General features: G+C 42.5%; 1 protein-coding gene across 1 annotated transcript in view; it reads left to right on the top strand.

Moving 5' to 3' along the window:
• Positions 1-22,391, top strand: part of tead1a (TEA domain family member 1a) — a 39,523-nt gene extending 17,132 nt beyond the window's left edge. Inside the window, exons 3-12 of the mRNA XM_047596768.1 lie at positions 6,486-6,550; positions 8,664-8,726; positions 12,045-12,176; positions 12,262-12,311; positions 13,244-13,305; positions 15,353-15,480; positions 17,271-17,444; positions 20,036-20,176; positions 21,070-21,222; positions 22,111-22,391. Coding sequence (XP_047452724.1) covers positions 6,486-6,550; positions 8,664-8,726; positions 12,045-12,176; positions 12,262-12,311; positions 13,244-13,305; positions 15,353-15,480; positions 17,271-17,444; positions 20,036-20,176; positions 21,070-21,222; positions 22,111-22,224 — 1,082 coding nt within the window. The 3' untranslated portion in view covers positions 22,225-22,391. The remainder of the gene's footprint in view (positions 1-6,485; positions 6,551-8,663; positions 8,727-12,044; positions 12,177-12,261; positions 12,312-13,243; positions 13,306-15,352; positions 15,481-17,270; positions 17,445-20,035; positions 20,177-21,069; positions 21,223-22,110) is intronic.
• Positions 22,392-22,975: the final 584 nt, after the last annotated feature.

Raw genomic sequence — 22,975 nt, 5'->3', positions numbered from 1 at the left:
GGAAAGAAAGAACTTGTTGCATAGCAGAGGTCACACGTTTTTATATAACCGCGCACGCCATTTAATGAGTGTGAATAATCTTTGATTGTTCATCAAAATGATTCACACAGCGCGCCACCGTCTAGAGTAACCTCTCAGAACAGTGACATAAACACAGCCGGTAACTGGTCGAGCTGTGGAAACGTTCGCCGTGGTGTCAGACGGCGAGAATAACGACGCGCGTTGTCTCGCAGTGCATCAAGTGTGACAGGGAAGAAAAATAAGCTGTAAAAAGGGAGGAAATAGAAGCTGGCTATAGGTGCATTGTGAGTGTATGAGCGTGACACTAAGAGGGAGAGTATATGTATTTGTGTGTGTGTGTGTGTGTGTGAACTAATAGAGTGATGAACAGATGGTCCTCTGGCTGCCACCAGCTGCGCCTCCCTCCCTCTCTCTTTCACGCCGCCTTTTTCTTTTTTTTTCTTCTTTTTTTCTTCTCCCAACCTTTCTCTCTGAGTCCACTCTGGTGATTTCTTTATGATACTCTGATAACTGTTTTAGACATCTAGCAGCAGCAGCAGCAGGTTTTAAGCAGCAATTTATTTTCCTGCCCCCGTGCACATTTGATAAGACCCCAGGGCATGTGTTTTGAACCATGGCCAAAAGTATGTGGACACTGAAAGATTGTTACTTTATTTGTTTATTGTGTTAGGTTGGGAGGTAGGGCGCGAGTGTTTTTGTGTTCGTGGGTGGCCTTAACTTCCCCGCCCGCTAATTTTTTGAAAACCGATCTGGAGGCTCTCCATTGGGAACCGATTATGCTCCGTGCGAATCCTGCCGTCCATGAAAATAATTTGGGTGTAGTCGAGTTTAAATTGTTTGCAACAAAATGACTCTGATTGGTCGAAGGACTATCCAGCTGTGTGCACAGCTTTTTCTTTGTCTCTCTATCAGTTAAAACACGCATCATAATGAAATTTAGATGGAGCGTTACCATCTCCTTAAAGCAGCACTAACTAATGGGAAATACATCATCAGCCACAACATTATGACCACCGACAGGAGAAGTATGTAATGCTGGGAAACCTTTGGACCTGGCATTGACGTGGACGTGAACGAGACATGTACCGCCCACCGCACTCCTTGATGGCAGCAGCCGTCCCCAGCAGGATGCAGCCAGCAGATGCACACACAAAACAGTTTAGAAACTCAAAAAAACATGAAAAACAGCAGAAGATGTTGACCTGGCCTCCACCCTCAGAAGGCCCATGTCCATTCTCTGATGAGTCACAACTGTTTCTCTTGTATGGAAGCGTCCAAGGAGAGTTACCTCTCTAATTTGCAGCTCTTTTCAGCTATGCCAAACATTTTAGCGTTATTTTTAACTCTTAGTTTTTATTTGCACCTTTTATGTTTTGGTTTTGACGTCACTGCTCTTTCTTTAAACCTGGAACCTATAAGCCCAGCATAAACAGCAAAGACAAAATGGACTAATACTTTGGGAATGGCGTCGCCGGAGATGGCAAAGCTAAAGTAAAACAGAAAAGAAAGAAAACAATGAATGAATTCAGGTTTAATGATCTTTTTACGATGCGCTGTCTTGTCTAAGACAGCGGTATTTGTTGTGGCATTAAAACGTCTTTCACTAATCCAGAATAAACGCCCTCCAGATCTTAATGTTTTAAGCAGGTGCGACCGTGAAATCGCTGCCATTCAAAAGTCGCCCCGTCGCTTAATCCTCCCGTTCATGCTCCTTTTGTTTCATTGATCGGCGGCCGGATCAATCGGCCTCATTCTGTTCTCTGCCTCGGTGGCATGTTCGGCACCGTTTGTTTACCTTGTTGACTCTGTGTCCGGGTTGTTGACGGGTTTATCGCAGCGGCCTGATCAAGTTAAGACAGAGTCTGCTTTCAGGGCCAGAGCAGGAAAGGCGTCAACAGCGAGAAGGGATGAGCAGCGTTTGGCCCAGACTCCCGTCTCTGTGTTTATGTTAATCGTTACCTAGAACATCTGTGCAAACCAGCCTGTGAAGCACCGTTTAGTTTGGCTCAGACTTGAGTAGTATTAGTTTTAATCCATATATGTTATGCTGTTTTGTGTTGAATCTTGGAGGCCTTGTTGATTTCTTAAAAATGTCTGTGCTTGCACAAAGTAACGTAGCGCATGCAGTTGATTTTTCTTTACCGTTCACATCCAACCTATCACTATCATTAACAGCAGTTCTGTAGTTTTCCAAGAAAATTACCGGCAGAAGGAAAAAAGAGAGGGATGTGAGTGTATCAGGGAAATTGACTGAAATAAAAAAAATAAATAAGGAAGAGGGAGCGGGAATAGAAACCGGTGAATAATGGCGCCATTATCTTTGGCAAAAGGTACAGCAGAGGTACAGTGTAATAGCCACGCGGCTTTGTCCCCTACAGACACACCATATAGATCTATTCGACAAATCAGAAAATTGGTATCGAGCCGTCTCCGTCTCTGAAGCGGCGGATCAGCAGCACGTTGGAAACAGACGTGTTGCGGGAGGCGGTGGCGTTCCGAAGCCGCCTGTCACTGAAGATGTAATTGTCTCTAACTGGAGGTGTTAGATCACCTCCTTCATCGAGACTGAACGGTCCTGTTTGTTTCCAGTCTGACCGCGTTTACGAAATCAAGACTAATGACTCGGCTCCAAGTGTGAGTCATTTTGAAAGAATGCCCTTTTCGCGTTCACCTACCTAGCTATTGTATGAACTGCCGTCATAAAGCCGGGAGCATAATGATCCTGTGTTAAAGGAGTGTGGCACATTATCGGGGTTTCTTGTTTCTTGTACAGCCGCGCAGTCTGATCTCTTATCACTCAATAGTGCAAAATCACAAAACCCTACTGCAGCAAACTGTGCTTAGAGATGCAGCCTTCAGCTGGAGCTTAGAGGAGCAGCCTGGGACCAAAGGGTCCCGTGACCGTGGCTTACGTGGCTTGAGCAAGCACACCAACCCCCAACTGGCTCCCTGGTTGCCTTCCAAGTAGCAGCATACTGTTGCTGTGTGGTTAAATGCAGAAAAATCATTTCCCCTTGTGGGATCAATGCAGTAGAAGTTATTAAATTATTATCGTGAGCTCATGTTGAGCTCATTATGAGGACACCAGACAACTACTCAAGCAAGCTAACGACTGGTTGACTTTATGTCGGAAACGCAAAAGTTCTGAACCCGTGCATTTTGTAGCATGTGAAAAGCCTCATTAGGCCGACACGTTTACTGGATTTTTGGCCACTTCATATTTATTTTTCCTCCTCCATGCTTCTTGCAAGGGGGCGAAGCAGTGGCAGAAATGAAACTCCAATAATGAGGCGTTTGGGGAATATAAACATTTTCCTTAGACTTATTAATGTCATAGATAAAATGACTAAGTAATGTTATATTCACCTTGTGGACTATTTTCATTTACGAGGTATGTGAGGGCGTTGTTCATATGGACTTTTATATATTTGTTTTTAGGCCTAAATGTCTATATGAATGTTGTGTTAAGTGTGATGAGAAATTAGTTTAAACCTTGTTTGGTGAACGATCTGTTTTCGTCTTAAAAAAGGAGATATCTGGCTTTTTAATAAACACTTGAGCCATTCGGGAAGAGGCGCGGCCGTCGAGAATAGTGAGGATAAAAATCCTCTCGGCTGTTGGCAGTCAGTGAAGCATTACTTCTTTTAAATGTGCTCTGCTGCTGTATAGCTTTGAATGACAATAGAAAAAACAAATGTCCAAGTCTACGTTTATATTTCCGCAGCCGGTCTACGCGGATGCCTTTGCATTGTATGGTTCGTACTTGAGTGTTTGCGTGTCGCCGTCGTCCTGTAGTTGCGCTGCGTAAAAATCAAAGTCAGCTGTGTTGAGTTTCTGTGGGAATGAACCGAAGCAGATGGCGCTTTCACTGGAATCACTGCAGCAGAAAAGAGAGAAGATGACGTGAAGGAGGAAAGAAGGAGGGAGAAGTTTCATTCATGCATTCCTGTTCAAACACTGAGATACATGGACGAGGAAATTTATTTTAGACCAGTCAAAGCTGGTGTGGTCTGTGGCGTGTACTTTAGACCTTCTGCAGACGCATGAATCCAGTTATAGGATGAAAACAAGGAGATATGTTATAGTAAAGAACTTATTTTAGAGCTAGAGTCAATATCTCCTTTCAGTCTCACAACATATTCATCAGAGACACAGTTCAACAGTGGAAAACATACAAAAAAACACAGTTATATGAACATATCAACATTATATAGTTAATAAGTGCATGTTTTCTTAATAAAAAGGGGCTTCACGCATACATCCGTTGTCCAGTAAGTGAGGTGAGGTGACGCCATTCGTTCTCTGCAGGTGACATCACCTGGCGGCCAACAATTAACAGGGTTTAGTTACTCTTTAAAGGAACTAGGCGGCTTGTTTGCAATAAATGAAAGATTAACTTCTACCGGGAGCCGTGACAAAGGGAAGAGATGTCGTAACGAGCTCAGATTCCTCCCAGGCAGTGGCGAGTCCAGGCTGCCGGCCAGGGCCTGGGACTTGTGGTCTCCCGAGGTCTTCCCAGGCCACACAACAATGCTCACCACTCAGCTGCGGCCTTGTTAGCGAGCGCGGTCAGAGAGGCTCTGACCTTACTCTGAAAGGGGTTTCGTGCTATTCTATAAAGCAGCCGATGCTCTTAATCACTAACTGAGCGCGGGGAGCAAAGGTAAACCACTGCAGCGGTGCCTTTTTTTTTTTTTTCAGGATTGACTACACCCCAAATATTTTCCATATTCTCTCAGCGATATGTTATCGCAAATGGTAACCCCCAAGATTGATCTACTGTAAACTGAGCCAGGTTTTGATTTTAGCGTCACCTGTCTGGTGTCCCCCGCTGTCAGATCCTCAAACTCGTGCAACTAACAAAGTAATTTTTCTTTGTTTTGTTTTCCTCTCCGTTCAAGCACTGAATGCCCTCGGCCTAGAGATGAGGAGAGCAGGAGGGTGGAGGGGGGGTTTTGCTTCTGTTCGTCACGGTTAATGACCATCTGACTTTGGCCTTGAAGTCTTTCACTGGGCAAGTAGAGAGGGAGGAAGCGGGAGGGAGCAGAAGGGAAGCCCATTCACTACAAGAGGGACAGAGGAGGAGGGAGGAGGGAAGGGGGAACAGAGGATGGATGGATGGACGGACGGAGGGGAGGGAAGTGTGTGTGTGTGTGTGTGGATGTGTGTGCTGGAGTTTTTTTTTTTTTTTTTTTTGGAGAAAGAGGGAGGGCGAGGGCGAGAGCGAGGGATGTGTGCCGCAGGGTTAGTGAAGGATGATAATTCACCGTTAAGCCTCCTAGAAAGACCAGCTGGCCCCTCTGGAGTCAGATGTCAGCCTCCGCAGCCAGGACTCACTCTGGTTTTTGTGTGTGTGTGTGTGTATGTGTGTATGTGTGTGTGTTGGTACTCATGCATGTATATACATCTACGGGTGTGTGTGTGTTTGCATGCGCACATTCGTCAGTTACAGCTTTTGACTGCTAGAAGGAAAACACCTGCATGGAGAGCTGTAGATTTTATCAGTCTAAGCTGCCTATCTCTGCGAGAGTGGGACTGGACACAACACGCACACACACACACACACACATACATAGAAAGACACACACACACCATCTGCTAGTTAGTTAGGGCTATTGTTGCGAGCCATTTGGGTGGTGTGTAGAGGTTTGGCTTTGTGCTGATCTTGACCATCAGTTGGCCAGCTGGCCCGACTTTGCTTTTCCACTTGGTTGCAGCAGAGTGCAGGCGCGGAGAGAAGCCAAATCAAACCAAACTGAGCCGAATCTGCTTGTTAGCAAATAAAATATCAAGTCCGATTACGTAATTTCCCGAGGAAAATATGTCATTTTCGGTTTTTATAATGCCGTGATCTGTTCTGGCTAGAAGATGCGCCGCTTTGAGAGCGTTAACCAACACGCGCCCGCTCCTCTCCCGACGAGCCTTTCTGCATGTGAAGTTGTGGGTTTTCTGCTTCTTTTCTCTCCCACTAATCTATACTGGCCAGGTCATGCTGAGTCTGCTGTGCTCCCCTTTGAATGGGTTGAATTATTCACCATTGAAAGTGTGTGCGCACGTGCACGTCTGCAGACACGCACACACACACACACACGCGCACGTAAGCATGGGTACAGCTGGCCTGCTGGTTCCTTTAATCAGGGGACGGCCGGTCCGCATGAATGCCTGTATTGTTGGGTCATGTGTATTCAGGGCCGTGGTGTGTGTGTGTGTGTGTGTGTGTGTGTGTGTGTGTGTGTGTGTGTGTGTGTGTGTGTGTGTGCAGGGCTCAACAGGGGTATTGGTGATTACAGCGTTTCTATGTGAAACTGCACGTCACAGGGTCGCTGGGTCAACAGCTTTAAATCAGCCTCTAAGTTGTTTGTCGGAGTCATGTGATTTCTGCTATACATATATGTATATATACATATATGTATATGTAAAGCTAATGGCTAATGCTCTGCACCTTCCCTGTCTTTTCCCTCCAGGTCGTAATGAGCTGATAGCCAGATACATCAAGCTCCGAACAGGGAAGACGCGGACAAGGAAACAGGTAATGATGCCTTAAGTCCAGTCACACTGTCTACAGTATGTATCACAGCATGTTATGCCGAGGCAATGATGGAAATGTCTGACCTGTTAGGAGGATAGGAACAATATCTGAAGATATATTAAACAGTTGCTTCTTGCTTCTTACTTAGATATATGCTTCTGTGTTGTTCCAAGACCAGGAATGTTTGTCTCTCTGGTCAATTTGTTTGGAAATTGCACTCGGAATAAATTGACCGAGGACAGTCGAGCTACTCAAGTACTCTGCCTGATTCATCTTTGGAAAAGTGGTAGTGCTCCTTCTCATCATACAAATATGTAGTACATATACATATACCTAGCTGCTTGTTCAAAGCATGGACTGTAGAAAAAAGAAATGGATGACACGTCTCCCACTTCCTCCTATTGGTCAAACTGACTGCATTGTTCCAAGGATACGGGCGGCGCCATGTTGCGAGTTTGGAGCCAAAGTCTGAGCAGTACTGTCTGAGAGTGGAGCCACGTTATCAATGACCCACCCACACTTCCTCTAGACTCACTGGCGTTTAATTAGTACTGCGCTCTGCCCTATCTCCGCCGGTTACAAAGTAATGTTGGATTACACACTGTACTTATTGTTTTATCTTTTCCTACTCTCACGGCCTACTCTCATGACTTCATTGAATGGTTGTCAATGGCAACTGTCAATCATCCTGTCTTTATAGCAGAAAACAACCAAAATTAAACTTCCCAGAAAACACTTGAAGGTACACCAACATTAAATTAGCTACCTAAAATGACAGGAATCATCCTTGAAAACAAATATATTTGATGTGTACTTTAGTGTTTTAGTTTGTGGGTTTTAGTCCCGCCCACTAACATGGAGGAGGTGGAGCTTATGACCTATACTGCAGCCAGTCACTAGGGGGAGCTCCACATGCTTTGGTTTCACTTTTGAGGAGCTGTCATGGTGTCTGTTTTTTATACAGTCTATGGTTCAAACTCAACATGTTCATAAAAAGACCACTGGTACGTGAATCACAGAACAGCAATAAATACCAATGACCACACTCGTTTACTTTGATTATTTCCTGAAATCCTAATTTTCTCCCAAAGATATTGATAACCAATGACAAAACTGTTTTCTTGAGGTTGTGTCACAACTTTGTGACTCAATTCATCTGTGAGCTTGAAGTGAACCAAGATTAAATGCAACAAAAGTGCAATATTGTATTAATTAATCGCTGAATCTGAATTAAAAGTGTGAACAACCGTGAACAGCTGTGAATGCATGAAAGCGTCAGCATCCACATTTCTATTAGTGGATTTGAAGTTCACCAAATGCTTTTTCCACAACGATATGACCATCGAGACTAAATAAACTGTAGAAAAGCTGATCAGCATGATTCAGGAGAGGCCAGCTCCGTTCCTAGCTACCTAGCATGCTAACTGACTGTCGGATGAAGCCTTTGTGCTGTGTTCAAGAGCAACTTTTTGGCCTTGACGCAGGAAATGTCACACTCGACCTTCGTTGCCAGTAATTCTTTGATGTCGCTTTTGCGTGTCTGGGCTACAAAGGTAGTATACAGAGATTTCGGACCACTGGTAGAGACAATGTTTTTATGCTTTAAACTAAAAGGTTTCATTTGAGGGCTGCTATTCCAAGCCTCAAATGTCTATTTTGGGGAGGTATCTTTTTCTTTTGTTTGCTGCAAAACTATTAAAGGAAAACAGGCGGGTTACTCAGAGAAATTCTAGTGGGAGAACTTTTTATTTTCAATTTTTTTTTTGTGCAAGCTAGCTCTTATTCTCATTAAATTCGTAAGTTGAGCAACCTCAGGTAGAAACGTTAAGTGACTGTTTAAATTTTGTGACGGTACATGAGGGGACGGTAAAGTGTGTGTTCCCAGGTGTGTTTTTGCTCTCTGAATAGATGTGTATAGATGGGTCTATTCGCTGTTGTCAGGGGAGCAGTGTGTGTGTGTGTGTGTGTGTGTGTGTCTATACACGTGTGTGTGTGTGTGCACGCTACCAGTGTGGCAACAGTCCTTTCATAACCATGGCAACACACTGTTTGGCCCTTCCTCCTCATCTCTTTTCCAACCCCCTTTCATTTTACTCTCTCCTCTCCTCTCCAGGTATCCAGTCACATCCAGGTCTTGGCTAGAAGGAAATCCAGGGAGTTTCAGTCCAAACTAAAGGTAAGGAATCCATAATGTGTGAAACTCATGATCAAAAACACACTCGTTGTTTAGCACAAACAGCTGATTAGAGAGGATTTGCAGCAAGAACTGCAGACTGAAAGAGCGCCACCCACAGAAACCCAATCGCAGATTTTTTATTTATTTTTTTAATATATCCCAATATCACAAATTAGCTGCATGTGACCCTTTCAGACCTTTGACGTTTTTGCAGATTCTCGTGGTAAGTCTGAATCAAACTTTATCGATGGCAAAGAGGCTGAAAGCGAAAGTGTGCCGTGTTTGTTATGAGTCAGACCTTTGAATATTCAGCTATGACATTTCTTCCGTACACGCCCCTGTCGTGGAACCTTTCAACATGACGAAAAGGAGGAGAGAAAAAAAAGATTCAGTGTTAGTCCTTGCGCTCGTTAACATTTCTGAGGCTGGGAAGGATGCCTGTCACAGTGACTCTTGTATCCTAGGTGTCTAATTAGGCCTGTTTAGGGTTTCACTCCCCTCCAGTGTCTGTCTCCTCCTCTTCCTGTCGTTCCCTCATGTCCATCCATACATTCATTCATTTGTTCCCTCCTCTATCCTTCTTACTCTCTCGCTCTCTTTCTCTCTCTCCGCCCCCTCTTTCAGTCTATTAATCTCTTACCCTCCTCCTCCTCCCTCTCTCTCTCTTCCTTCCTCGCTGTTGGCTGTAATTAACTTCATGTAACGCAACAAAGGGGCGCTTGTTTTCTGCGGAGAGCGGCTCTGAATGGCAACAGAGTGAGGACTGAATTGATGTTTGCCATCATAAAGTGAGTGACAGACGGTTCATTAAAGCCGGTAGTGAAGGTTATTTGAGTCAGTGTTAGGGGTGGGTATTGGCAAGGACTTCACGATGCGTATCACGATACTTGAGTTATGAAACGATACATTATTGCGGTGTCATGATATTGTGATATATATTACAATATTCTACATAGTTCACTGAGAAATTTTAAATGCAGCTTAAAATACACGTTGTATATAAGCACATCTGTGATAATTCATTGGACAAATTGAGTCAAAAAACAATATTAATCCAAATGATCCATTTCCGGAAAACGTTCTTGATTGGCCCAAACATGACTTTTTCTTTAAAAATTGTATCGGGAGAAAAAATATCGTGATATATTGCCATATCGATATTTATCCCACCTCTTGTCAATTTGGTTCCAACATGTTGGACTCAGATGTTTTTTTCTGATGCGCACAAAATTGTATGAAATATTAAATATTTAATCCTTTACATAACATTTAAACCCAAGAAGGTAACTTATTAAAGGCACAAAGTTATATTATTAATCTACATTAATCTACCTCCAGATATTATCGATATTGGGTATAAAAAGTTGAAAAGAAAATGTATTTGTTGCGTTTTTTCTCTAAGCTGTAGGATGTGCTGGTATTCTGCGGCACTATAAGAAACTTCCACAAAAAGACTGTAATAACAAACAAAGTGTAGATGTACTAGGTGTCCTTCCTGTGTGTCATAGAGCTAAATTGCTTCCTATAAAACGTGCTGACACTAAATGACACTAGCTGCGTTTACTCTGGAGTCTTCTAGAGTTTCCAACCATTTACATGGACGTTAAATAAAATGTGATCTGATCAGATTTATCTTCTGCCGTGGAGCGTCAAATCTGCTCCAAATGTAACAGAAGAAGAAAGAGTTTTCCCTAGAACTTTATCTCTAAAACTGAATTAATTATGTAGAAGAAGATGACCACATGTTTCCACGTGTCCAGCACGATATCAGATGGAGACGTTCACACTTCAATGAAACCAGAGTGAAACCAGATCAAACCGATTATTTTCCCTCGCACACGATGAACAATGTAGGGCTTTTAAAATATATAATGCATTTCAATTGACTGAAAACAGTAAAATTATCGAATTTATCTGTATTTTTTTTTTTTTTTCCAAAGCAAAGCACTATTAAAACACAGAGCGGCTTTTATTGTGAAGAACTCACATGGCTCATGCTGGCTATGTTTACATGAGCAATATTTCTTCAGCGTGACTTAAATCAGTCTCATCAGAGATTTAATTGTTAACACCGATTTTAAATTATCTGACAGCATATATGAGTCTATGTAAAATCTACCAGAAATGGAACAGAAGAAGAAGAGTTGCTGTCCATAGGGATTACAGCTTGGTTCATCTTTTTCAAACACTTCTCGTTTCAACAACTTGTTGTTTTTCTACCTCCACGTTTCTGTCCCTCCTGGAAACTCCTCACCTGATGTTTACCCCACATTGAGCAAACTTGTTTAGAGAGAATGGAGAGAGAAACCAGCACATCGAGAGTTTACAACTTTGAAGAATATAATTGTAAATCCGTGACCTGGCTTCTAAAACAATCCCTCCTTTCACTTTACCCCGATATCAGAGCTTAAACCAGAACACATGGGCCGTTTTGAAGAAGGGATGTTATCAAACCCATATGGTTCCTGGTATTTACCATGAAAATCCAGCATGATTCCCATCTCAGTACCTCCTATAATGTTATTACCTCCCCCAGGAGGAGAGGATATCTCTCTGTGCCAATTAACTTGAGTGAAGCTGCCAATTAGTGATCCTCCAGCTATTGCAGTTCCTCTAATTCCATTTCATTCGTCTGTTTTCTGCTCCCAGTTTCACGTTGCCTTCGGTCCAGATTCTGCAAACGAGCCCGTGAGTCGAAACTCGCTGTAAATCTGAGATGTGATGTTCGTCGCGTTAGCTCTGCTGCACGCGTCGCGTCGGCAAACGACACCCAAACAGATGAAAAATGTGAGGGACAGTTTAAGGAAAAGCAGGGGATTAAGACATGAGCACACGCAGCCCTGCACTGATTAGAGCTGGATTTATGTTGATAACAGGAACAGCGAAGGAAGGTCACACTCTTTAATCCCTTACTAGCCGCAGGTTAGCTGGTTCCAGCTAATTTCTTCTCTCGGTATATGGAGGGTTAAACACTGGATGTAGCCGAACTCCCAACACAAGAAAAAAAAAAAACGTATGCAATCTTGAACTAGTGTTAATACTTGAGTCAAAGAAACTTATTTGCATTTGCAGTAAATTTCTTTTGGGGCTGTATCGTTCCCCTCTATTACCTTTTATGTTCTTCCATGTGCTTACTATGGAGACCCCCTTCCAAAATATAAAACGGAGCAAGCATGGAGCGTCACGGTGAAGGTATGCAGGTTTTAAATAAGGCAATGTGAAGGAGGTTTACCAGAGGAGCTCAGAGATGAATTATTTTATAAACCTGTGCATCAGCTGCATATTGTTGACGCCGTCGATGTGTGTGTTGACATCCAGGACCAGAACGCCAAGGACAAAGCTCTGCAGAGCATCTCCTCCATGTCCTCGGCTCAGATCGTCTCAGCCACCGCCATACACAGCAAACTACTGCCTGGAATAGTACGCGCCAGCTTCCCCGGCAACGCACAGGTAACACGCACACACACACAGACACAGACACTGTAGCCATGAATAATAATGAACTTTGTGTTTTAACGTGCGTCTTTACTTCCAGTTGTGGCAGGGGATGATTCCTGGAGGACAGTCCAGCTCCACCACAGAAGAGTGAGTCCCCTCCTTCCTTCTTATCTTTAACGTCAATGGCTGCCTTTAACGGTTAATAATGTTCTTTGGTGATACAGTTTTAGCATTAGCCTGTTTGCTACCAGACGTTTTATGGACGACTTTGGTCTAAACTAAGCGAAATCTGCAGTTCCACTGATGTCCACAAGATGCTGGCTCCAGCAGTGAATCGTGTCCCAACTTTAAAGCAGAAAGAAAGTGATAGACAGTTTCCCCTGTTCTTGACAACTGTATGGGGGGAATTTTTATTTAACTCACCCATTTCAATTATATCCACGCTTAGAGCTAAACAGAATTAAGGACGTGGCCGCTTTGAGTGACAGGCGGGTGTCCTCACAGGTTGCTATGGACACGTTATCTACGCAACGTCCCAGCATTTTCACTCCACCAGCTATAAATACAGTAAAACACATGTTTAATAAGCCTGTAACTACACCAGTCAGCCACAACATTATGACCACATTAAACATCAACATGTCCCATCAGGCACATTTCTGTTCAGCTCTAGTTCATAACTCACAAACTGTCACCATGAAGACGTCTGGGATCTGCTGTTGACGCATGTTGACAAAGTTGGTTTGAAGTATGGAGATCGCATTCGGAGTTTAAAATGCGGTGGAGGCAGCTGCTGCTCCCTCGTCTTATGTTCTCTTCACACGGCGCGCGACGCCTCTCTCCGCTCCGTTGCCTGCCGCTGTTACGTGGCGATAATGGCAGTAAATGGGACCGGTGTAGCTTTTTACTGAACTCGGAGCCGCTCTTGACCTCCGCACTCCGCCGCCGCCGTTCACACAAGACACCGGGCAGAATTCCTTTCTGTCTAATGCAGGTACAATGACGCTGGCCCCACTGTGTCTCCTCGTCTCTCAGCCTCTGAATGCTCTCCTGTCTGTCTGTGTCTCTGTTTCTCTCAGCATCAAGCCGTTCTCTCAGCAAGCCTACTCCGTGCAGACAGCGGGGACGACCACGATCTCAGGTGAGAGGGACCACGGTTCAATTATCTCCTTTCTGCAGCGCGGGCCGGCGGTCCTGTCTCTCCGCGGGGTGGTTTTTGACTCCGTCTGGGCGCCCCGTCTCCTTTTGTCTGTCTTGAAGAGGTCACAAAGAGGGAGTCGGTGTCAACCTGACTTTTCCTCCTGTAGTGTAGTTCGTCTTATTTTTTACATTAGCGTTGGAGGTGTCTGCTGTAATGTCTGCAGCGTCAAATGATGTGAAATCTATCAAGGTGAACAATAGAAATACTGAATATTCGTACGATTCCAGTCTGACACCAATATGTGAGTGTACAGAGGTTGACGATTACTTGTTGGCTGGTGCATGAAAGTCCTTTTTTTTTTTTTTTTTTTTTTTTTTAACATGTTCTTCTCCAATTTGAGTTATTTCTGCAAACAAAACCAAAAAAATACGAACTCAAAGAGCGACCCACACATGCAGCTCTGTCTGTCTCATGTAACCAAACCAGGCCTTATTCATTCTGGTCTGATTTGCTTTAAACACTCACTTGCCACATCATTAGGTACATGAGTGAAAACAAATGCATTCTAATTGAACAGTCCTGCATTAAATCTTAGCTGCATGAAGGTTTTGACGTTCAGCTTTTCTTTAACATAACAGAGAGATTCAACTGTGTTTTCATTGTGGATTCTGTGGTTTGTAGAACTATTGAATTGTATTGTGTTGCGCTGACATGCGTTCCTATTATTTTGACATGTTAGTCAGTGGGCTAGACTAAATAATGGAAACACCACAAACATATTTTCCAGTCTTGGAAAAAGTCCATTGAAACCAAACATTGTTCATACTTTCAGGGTATCCGCTAAATCAGCGTTGTCAAACATGCAGCCCACGGGCCAAAACGGCCGCCCCATCTGGCCCCAGGAGTGAATTTGCGAAAACTACTGGGAAGATATTAGCTGCATCTAGTATCTGCTATTCTGACTTTGTCCACTAGGGGTTGCAGTGATTTAGTAAAAGTTGCGTCAGTGGTCCGGCCCCCTTGAGGTCAAACTGGCCCTTAAACTAAAATCAGTCAAAATCAGAAAAGATGCAGCCCAAAGTGCTATACAAAAAAAACAACAAGACCACACACATATGTAAACACACATACACGCACATGCAGATTTAAAAAACACTGAGGAAACGCTATCCCACACGCTCCACTTTGAAGTTCAGAAAACACTAGAAAGATAAAAATAACTGTATAAATTATAATAATAATAATCATTTAGTAATTACCTAAAGGATTAAAGTAAATAAAATTTAAAAATCCACCAAAAAGGTTAAACATAATAAAATAAATAAAATTCAATTAATAACCAGACTAAAAAGATAAAAATAATTTTAAAAAATTAGTAAAATTCAGTCAAAAGACAGACTCAAAAAAACATAAATTGGTAAAATAAATAAAATTCAATAAATAACCAGACTAAAACATATAGAAAATTCAGTTTGAAAACGAGTTGGTCTAAATCAAACTATTCTGCTGCTGCAAATGTAAAAAAAATACAATATTTTCTTATTAAAAATGGCGGCAGACATCAAGTATTGGGAGGAATAGTACATTTTAACCTTATGGCTCATGGTCCCGTGTCATTAACCATAATATCAGTCAACAAAAGCTGCTCTCCAGGAATTTAAAAACTCAACCTGCGGCTCGACCGGACCTGTTGATCTTTCTCGATTCATTTTTAACAACCCCGTTGAGGTCCCTGCAGGTTTTTTGCACATTTCAGTCAAAGTGGATGATGACAGCCTCTAGTTACAATAGCAGGTAGCTAAATTGCCAGGGATCTGAGAGGCTTTTGTAAATGGAGCGTACACGAGTTCGGAGTCAGCACCCGAGGGATTTCCCCTGCGTCATTGTTACATCTACTCGTGTTAACTGCCTTTCAGTGCTTCGACGTCAACGTTTTTTATTTTTTTTTTCTTCCAAGGGACTCCGGTAAATCACACAAATGTTTGTGCACGATGGCAGTGGCGAATGAAGGGAGGTTAAACGGAGTTGTGTTGTTGTTGTCTTGCAGCCTACGAGCCTCCCGCCGCAGCCCAGACACACAGAGAGCCGGCGTGGCACGGCCGCTCCATCGGCACCACCAAACTACGACTGGTGGAGTTTTCCTCTTTCCTGGAGACGCAGAGGGACCAGGAGGCAGTGAGTACACGCAGGCGCACGCACGGACTCGACAATAAGCTCTCCCTATTGTCCCGTAAACAGAGATGACAGATAACCTCACAGCGGAGAACAGCGTCGCGGCCTCTTTGTGTGTCTCCGAGTATGAATAACCTTTGTGAAGCTGTATCTCTCCGAGCGCTCGGCCCATCCGTCATCCTGACACGCTGCAGACTCAATGTCGTTTTTCTACCTTGGGCTCGCAGGCAGCTGGCATTCGTCTTTCAGTTTGGACTGTAAAAAAAAAAAAGACAGTGAAATGGCGTCACGTTTCCTGCAGTATTTACATTAATGTAGATCTTTTAAGGTAGAAATACTTAATTGAAATCAACATTTACATTAATTGGCTGACAAAGAAAATGGAAAAAGGAGAATAATTCTGTCTGTAATGTTTAATAATTTTAGGGAAATATTTTATTTTTTCACTATTCTAATTATTACAGCTATTTTCCATGGATTTGTAGTTGGTTATTACATTTATACCAAATATAACCTCACACACCGGGGGTATAAGTCAGTTCAAAAATAATCAGTTGGAGAGATCTAACTTTGACCAAGCTCTGAAACACACTGAAGTCTGATTAATCCCTTCAGCTTGTTAAAAAAAAAAAAAGCTAGAAGCTAGAAATAAAATTTCAGTTAAATGGTGAATCATTCTTCATTGAACCTGAGTTTTTCTCTCCAAGTTCACACGAACATAGATGATGTTTCATCAACCTGGTCAGTCGTTCTCATCAGAGATTCCAACGTAACGGTTTAAAATAGAGAAGATTTTTTTCTCCAGCGCGGAATTGATAGAGTAGAAGAAGAACGTGACCAAGATCACAAGACCACATCTCCATTGTTGCTTGGACTCCTGCTTGGTTCGTCTTTTTTCAAACATGGATCACCTGATGTTTTCCCCCACGTGGAGCAAAGATGCTCAGAGAAAATGAATTTATTCCAACCAGAGAGAGAAAGCAGCACATCATGAGTTTACATGGTTATTAGGAAATCAGATTATGAAAGATTTACACCACCACCAGCTCTCTTAATCTGATTGGTTCAGTCTGTTCACATGGTGCGTTTCATTTGTACTCAGAAGTCGGAATTTCCGAGTTCCAAGTTGGAATTTTCTACTGGAACGTCATCAGAAGCTGGATTTTCTCCTTCTGATTAGTTTTTGATCGGTCGTACAGACACTATTTCTCGACATACGTATATGGGAACTACAAATCCAGGTCGCGCTAACAACGGCTAAAAACAATAGCCTGGTAAAACCAAAACGGTGCAAAACACCAACGTGGCAAACTGTGATTAATGGTGTTTTTCTTTTCTACATTTAAATTAAACATTAAAACTTTAGAATATTTGTGGTCTTTTAAATTTCACCACTGCAATTAATTCGAGTTAAAAAAAACTCATGAGTTGTTTCAAGTCACCTGTTCCATTTATGATTTGTGTATCTTAAATGGCCTAAATTTAGTTCAACATTATAGCAATAATAATGTGACTTCTGCCCTCCAAGGTGAATGAAACGCACCAATACTACACAAGTCCTTGGTTCAACCCTTTTCCAGTTATTTAAACTTTTTGCATTGCTCGTATTTTTTTATCTTTCTCATGCATGTTGCTTCTTTTAATATCTTCTCTCACATAACATCCACATTACAACTCTAATCCAGCTCACAATCCTCAGTTTTTTATTCTCCCTTAAGGGAAGTGTTTTGTTTTTCCATCTGTCGACGCTCCATCTGCCTCCGTCCTGATTCCACTTCTTTTCCTTCTCCCAGTACAACAAGCACCTGTTTGTGCACATCAGCCAGAGCAACCCGAGCTACAGCGACCCGCTGCTGGAGTGCGTGGACATCAGGCAAATCTACGACAAGTTCCCGGAGAAGAAGGGCGGACTGAAGGAGCTGTTCAGCGTGGGCCCGCAAAACGCTTTCTACCTGATCAAGTTCTGGGTCAGTAAATGCGCCGTCACGTACCGTTGTTTTTCTCTTTGTGTGTGTGGTCAGCTGTGGACGGGCTTGTACGGTATTTTTCCACACACCTACAGGTGAGGTGTGTGTGTGTGTTGTGTCTTTCCACCTAGGACGTGCAGGGTGGTGGTCTGATGAAAGCACTGTTGCTTTGTTTGAACACCTGCTCACCTCCCGACTCACAGGTTGCTCTGTTTCCACCTGTTTGTCTCTGTCTCAGTATACTGAGCCTTCACAGAATCACGCGACACCGAAGGACTTTTAATGAATACGACGGATGTGTCAAGTTCTCTAACTTGTCCCTAATTAAAGGAGCCACAAAAATCATACATTACATTAATGACGGCAGATTTACCTCTGGGGATTCGCATTAATTTAGTTTGAAGTAAACTAGAGGAGAATTCCCATTTTTTTGTATTGTCAATTCTGCAAAAACTAATGAAATATATGAAAGATGAGAACGGCTATTGATTATTTCGCCACAGGAAAGCTCAGTTGAGCAGAGAGATGTGAGCTGCTCCTCTTTCTTTATTAACAGGACTAATTTTGTACCGTAGCCTGCCTGAAGGTCCAATCTGGACCCTGGGATGAATTTGCAAAAAAAGTGCAACAATTACACAGAAGACGTTAGCTGTAATCGTTTAATAAAAGTAACTGCTATTCCTAATTTCTCCACTAGGTGGTGCACTCTTTTAGTCAGTGTTGTGGACATAACAGAACAAGGAGACCCAGAACTACAGCGAAGCACTAAGTAGACTTCAGGAATGTGCTTAAATTGTCCTAATTAAATGATAGTTTATTAAATGTAAACATTTCATATTTCTTTGCACTAAAACAAAAGGAAAAACTTGTGAAGTTGTTGTTATTTCTAGGCTATTATGCTGAGATCAAACTGGGCTGAATGTGGCTGCTGAACTAAAATAAGTTTGATGCCTCTGCTTTAGTCAGTAATACAGCTCCATTTCTCATTATAATTTACGTTAAATCATGGCATCATTAATAGCATGTATTAACTACCTAAAATGACAGAAAACAATGTATTTTATGTGTATTTTAGTTGTTTTTAGTTCGGCCACTGAGGTGGTGGAACTTATGACCTATACTACAGCCATCCACCAGGGGGAGCTCTACTTGCTTTGGCTTCACCTTTAAGGAGCTGTCATGGTGTCCTCTTTTTATACAGTCTAAATGCAGGGCCGAAAATTGTAGTGGATGGAAACAATCTTCAGTAAATCAGTAATAATACAGTATTTTTTTTTCTTTTTTTTACCATTAGAGTGAAATCATAACCAACACTATTTTTCCTAAATAAACAGAATAAATCCAAACTTTAGAATCATTGCATAAAAGTTTCTTCTTCATAGATGGATTAATGGATTAATCAAAACAAATAATCATTAGTAGGGGCCCCTCATTGCTTTTATGCAGAAATCCATCCGCTGTGCCTAGTTACCGTTGCTAAGCTGTGATTGGTTCCCTGCTCGTGGGCGTGGTTTATCAAAGACAACTGCAGACTGACAGCAGAAAGGATGCAGGAGAGGCCGTGAGCCCGCGGGGCTGGTGAAGAGGGTTCAGCGTACGGTAAACGCAGAAGAAGGGACGAGGTTCGCTCGCTGCATGAAAACAAACAGAGAGCGTGTCTGTGTGGGCCGCGCACACAGCCTCCCTTCTGAATTTAATTACAAAGCTCTCAGATCCACCACAATGGAGCATGTTTCTGATAATCTGCTGCACGGTTTGATGTGCGTATGTGTTTGTGTGTGTGTGTGTCTATATATGTGTGACTTGTTGTTTGTGTGTCAGTGCTCCTTAGAGAACTCATTACAAATAGTACAAACCCTTCCTCCTTTGTCCTGGCCTGTAATCCAGGTGCAGCGTGTTCTCACAGCTCTGATTGAAGATTTCAACTTTGATGACACAAAGTTACACAAAGGATACTTATTCTTCAGGCCGTGTATTTTTTTTGTAAAGAATATTTGGCTTAAATAAAACAGACATTTTAATTTTAATCTTTCTCTCTGTTGACTTCTGCATTTAGGAGGCTGAATGAAAAAATGAATGAAATGAATTTTTTTTTTTTTTTTTTTTAACAAGCATCTTCCAGCCTACCTGCTGCTTTTTACAGACTCCAGCTGTGATGTACCAGCTGTGCAAATTCTTGGGAGACACTACATTATGTACAGATACAGACAGTATAGTCGGGAGGAAATATGTAGGAAAACTTGGAACAAAGAAAAATAGCTACTTTTACATCTATTGTTTTGGGATGAAAACAAAAAACAATCTTTGAAAATGTGGAAAAGAATGAGATCAAAATATGCAGAATTGCTCAACAGTGCAGCCTGACAGAGGCAGAACTACAGGAGATGATTTAGTTGCTTAATCTAATTAAAAATGAGCAAACGTTCCTGCTTTCTTTTCTGAATCTTGAGAAGCTCCTGACATTTTTAAGTCAATTTTAGTGTTGAGCCATGTGCGGTGTAGTGACGGAGTGACCAGCAGAGGGCACTGTTGGTCAACCTCCGTGCTCCTCACATCTTCATTAACAGAGCTGTTTTTGCTCCTTTTTCCAGGCGGATCTGAATTACAACGTGCAGGACGACCCGGCGGCCTTCTACGGCGTGAGCAGCCAGTACGAGAGCTCGGAGAACATGACCATCACCTGCTCCACCAAGGTCTGCTCCTTCGGCAAGCAGGTGGTCGAGAAGGTGGAGGTGAGGACGCATGGAAACTGTCGTGGTTCAGGGTTTTTTCATTTGCTTAAATAAAGCACAGTGGAGGAAGGTTTTAAAATGTGTTTTTTAAAAGGCGTCGCTTAGAGTTTTATCTGTGGGAATCAATATATGCGGCGCACTATTACCCAAGGCTCACGTTTTAGTTTGGCCTGTGGCGTTTCCTGTATGTCAAAAAGAGAGAGAGAGATAAAGAGGAAATGTCTCAGCCTCCATGAGCCTGACTTTATTTTACTACATTCCAATAAAGATCCTTTTTCAAAATCAAGTTTTAAGGTTTTACAACCTTTTCCTTCCGACCCGTACAGCAGTTTTCAGATTTACAAATTTAAAACCATTACGCAAACCTTCACAGCTACTTTAAGTCGTACAAGGTTTAATAACAGTTTTAGAACATTTCAAGCCCTGAACGCACTTTTAAACAGTTTGTTCCAGTGTTGAATCATGGCATGATATTTATCCCATAATTAAATTGTTGTACTTGTATAAGTTAACAAAAAGAACAAAAACAAGCTGCTGTGATGAGTAATACAATTAGGACTACATCAGTTAGGCTCCTGAAAACCAAAAAAAGGTAGTTTAAAAAAAAAAATAAAAAGATAATTTATAGGATATGTACAATAAATGGAGATAGAAGTAAATGTAGACTATATACTAATGCTAACATACAAATATTTATTATATGCATGCTTCAAAATCAGTGACTCCCTTTCCCACGATGCAACGCACTGTGTTGCTTCGTCAGACCCAGAAGCTGCACTTTGTAACACACGATTAAGCTCAGCAACAGACCCACAGTGTTGCAGCCGGAGGCAAATAGGGGCCGATGGGTTTTCACCGGCTGACTTTGTGACGGCGACCTTCTTTCCCCGCAGACGGAGTACGCGAGGTTTGAGAACGGACGCTTCGTCTACAGAATCAGTCGCTCTCCGATGTGTGAATACATGATCAACTTCATCCACAAGCTCAAACACCTGCCTGAGAAGTACATGATGAACAGTGTGCTGGAGAACTTCACTATTCTGCTGGTGAGGACGTCGTATAGTTCAGTATACGGCTATTTATTATATATTGATTATACGCCGATCAGGCATAACATTATGACCACCTTTGTAATATTGTCTAGGGTTAGTTGACTCTTCTGAGGGTTGTCCTGTGGTGTCTGCAAACAGGATGTCAGTTAGTGGGTGTGTGGGTCAGTATTGGGTCCTGTGGGTTGAGAGGAGGGGCCTCTGTGGATAATCCCACAGATATTTGGTCAGTTTGGGATCTAGTGAATTTGGAGGCCAGGTCAACACCTTGTGCTGTACCTCTCCTGTCAGTGGTCATAATGTTGTAGCTGATCAGTTTATATCATCACTGCAGATAAAACTGAAAGTGTGTCTTTGTAGTGTAGCAGGAGGCACCACAACACAGACATTTTTTTAAACTACTTGCTGTGCACCAACATTTTTTGAGCGTTATTTTTTATTTTTTTTGATTGTCGGGTGGTGTTCAGAGTTCAGGAGTTGTTGTTCCTGTGTCTTCGACAAACAACCTAGAGCAGATGCTAATGGCTAACACGACAGCGCTGCTTTCCAGTGCATTTACAAGCTGTAAGCAGTTCGCTTCAGGTAGCTTCACCGTTAATGGTACGCTGTAGGTGGGTGCAAGCAACCTGAAGCAGATCAATAATAGAGCTGCATTTCACATTCAATTTGAAGTTAAAATCAACACTATGCTGCAGTTGTGCTTTATAAAATGAATAAATCTGAGCTTTTGTCTTGAACAGGTTTGTAAGGTTTGAAATGCTGGTAGAAGTTCAAGATTAATCCACTACTCTAAAATAACGGATTGATCTTCCCTGGACATAAATAAAGCACACAACAGTTGAGAGCCGTTTTGAATTTTGCCCCGTTTTGTTCCCGTGTGTCCAGGTGGTGAGCAAGAGAGACACTCTGGAGACGTTGCTGTGTATGGCGTGCGTGTTCGAGGTTTCCAACAACGAACACGGGGCACAGCACCACATCTACCGCCTCATCAAGGAATAGCACAGACACACTTATCAGTCCAGCGGCAACAACCACACGTATATGGCCTTCGCTTAAGGGCGACGCCGGAGGTAAAAGAAAAAGAAAAGAAACAAAAAAAAAAAAGACGAACCAGTTAGTGAAGACAGGAGGTGGCTGCATTTTCACTGCTACTCTTAGAAGATAAAACAATAATAATAATAATTATTATTATTATTGTTATTATTATGGGGGGATTTTTTAATTAACACCAGATATGGCACATTATGAGTCCTCCTCAATGGAGGAAATTCAACAGACAAAAAATAAACTGCAACCTGACGGACTAGAGCTCGTTAGCTGTATAAAGCTCAGCGGCCGTGCAGCCATGGAAACACATCACAATCCACCTGGGTGGTTTTCCCAAGAACATCCCGACTCCGACATCACCAGGAGATTTCATGCCTCCTGCTAATTGGGTTTTCTCCCAACTCAAATTTGTATTTTTATTTATATATATATTTTTATTTTCTTTTTACTGTTCTGATGACGGAAAGAGCTTTTGCTAAAGTCGACCCAGGCAGGCGGCAGAAAAATAATAATTAAAAAGAAAAAAGAGAGAGATCTCAAAATTTGATCCCCCCCCCCCCCCCCCCCCCCCCCCCCCCCCCGTGACTAAAGTGAGTGTTACCTGCCAAGATGCTGACAGACACCAAAGGTCAGACCCTGTGTTTCATCAATAACCCGAGAAATAACATCGCTGTATCATCGCAGAGCAGAATATAGAGGTGGA

The sequence above is a fragment of the Mugil cephalus genome, chromosome 10, assembly GCF_022458985.1.
Source record: "Mugil cephalus isolate CIBA_MC_2020 chromosome 10, CIBA_Mcephalus_1.1, whole genome shotgun sequence".
Taxonomy (NCBI): Eukaryota; Metazoa; Chordata; class Actinopteri; order Mugiliformes; family Mugilidae; genus Mugil; species Mugil cephalus.
Note: the sequence above shows the minus strand (reverse complement) of the source record. Positions and strands in the feature narration are given on the sequence as shown.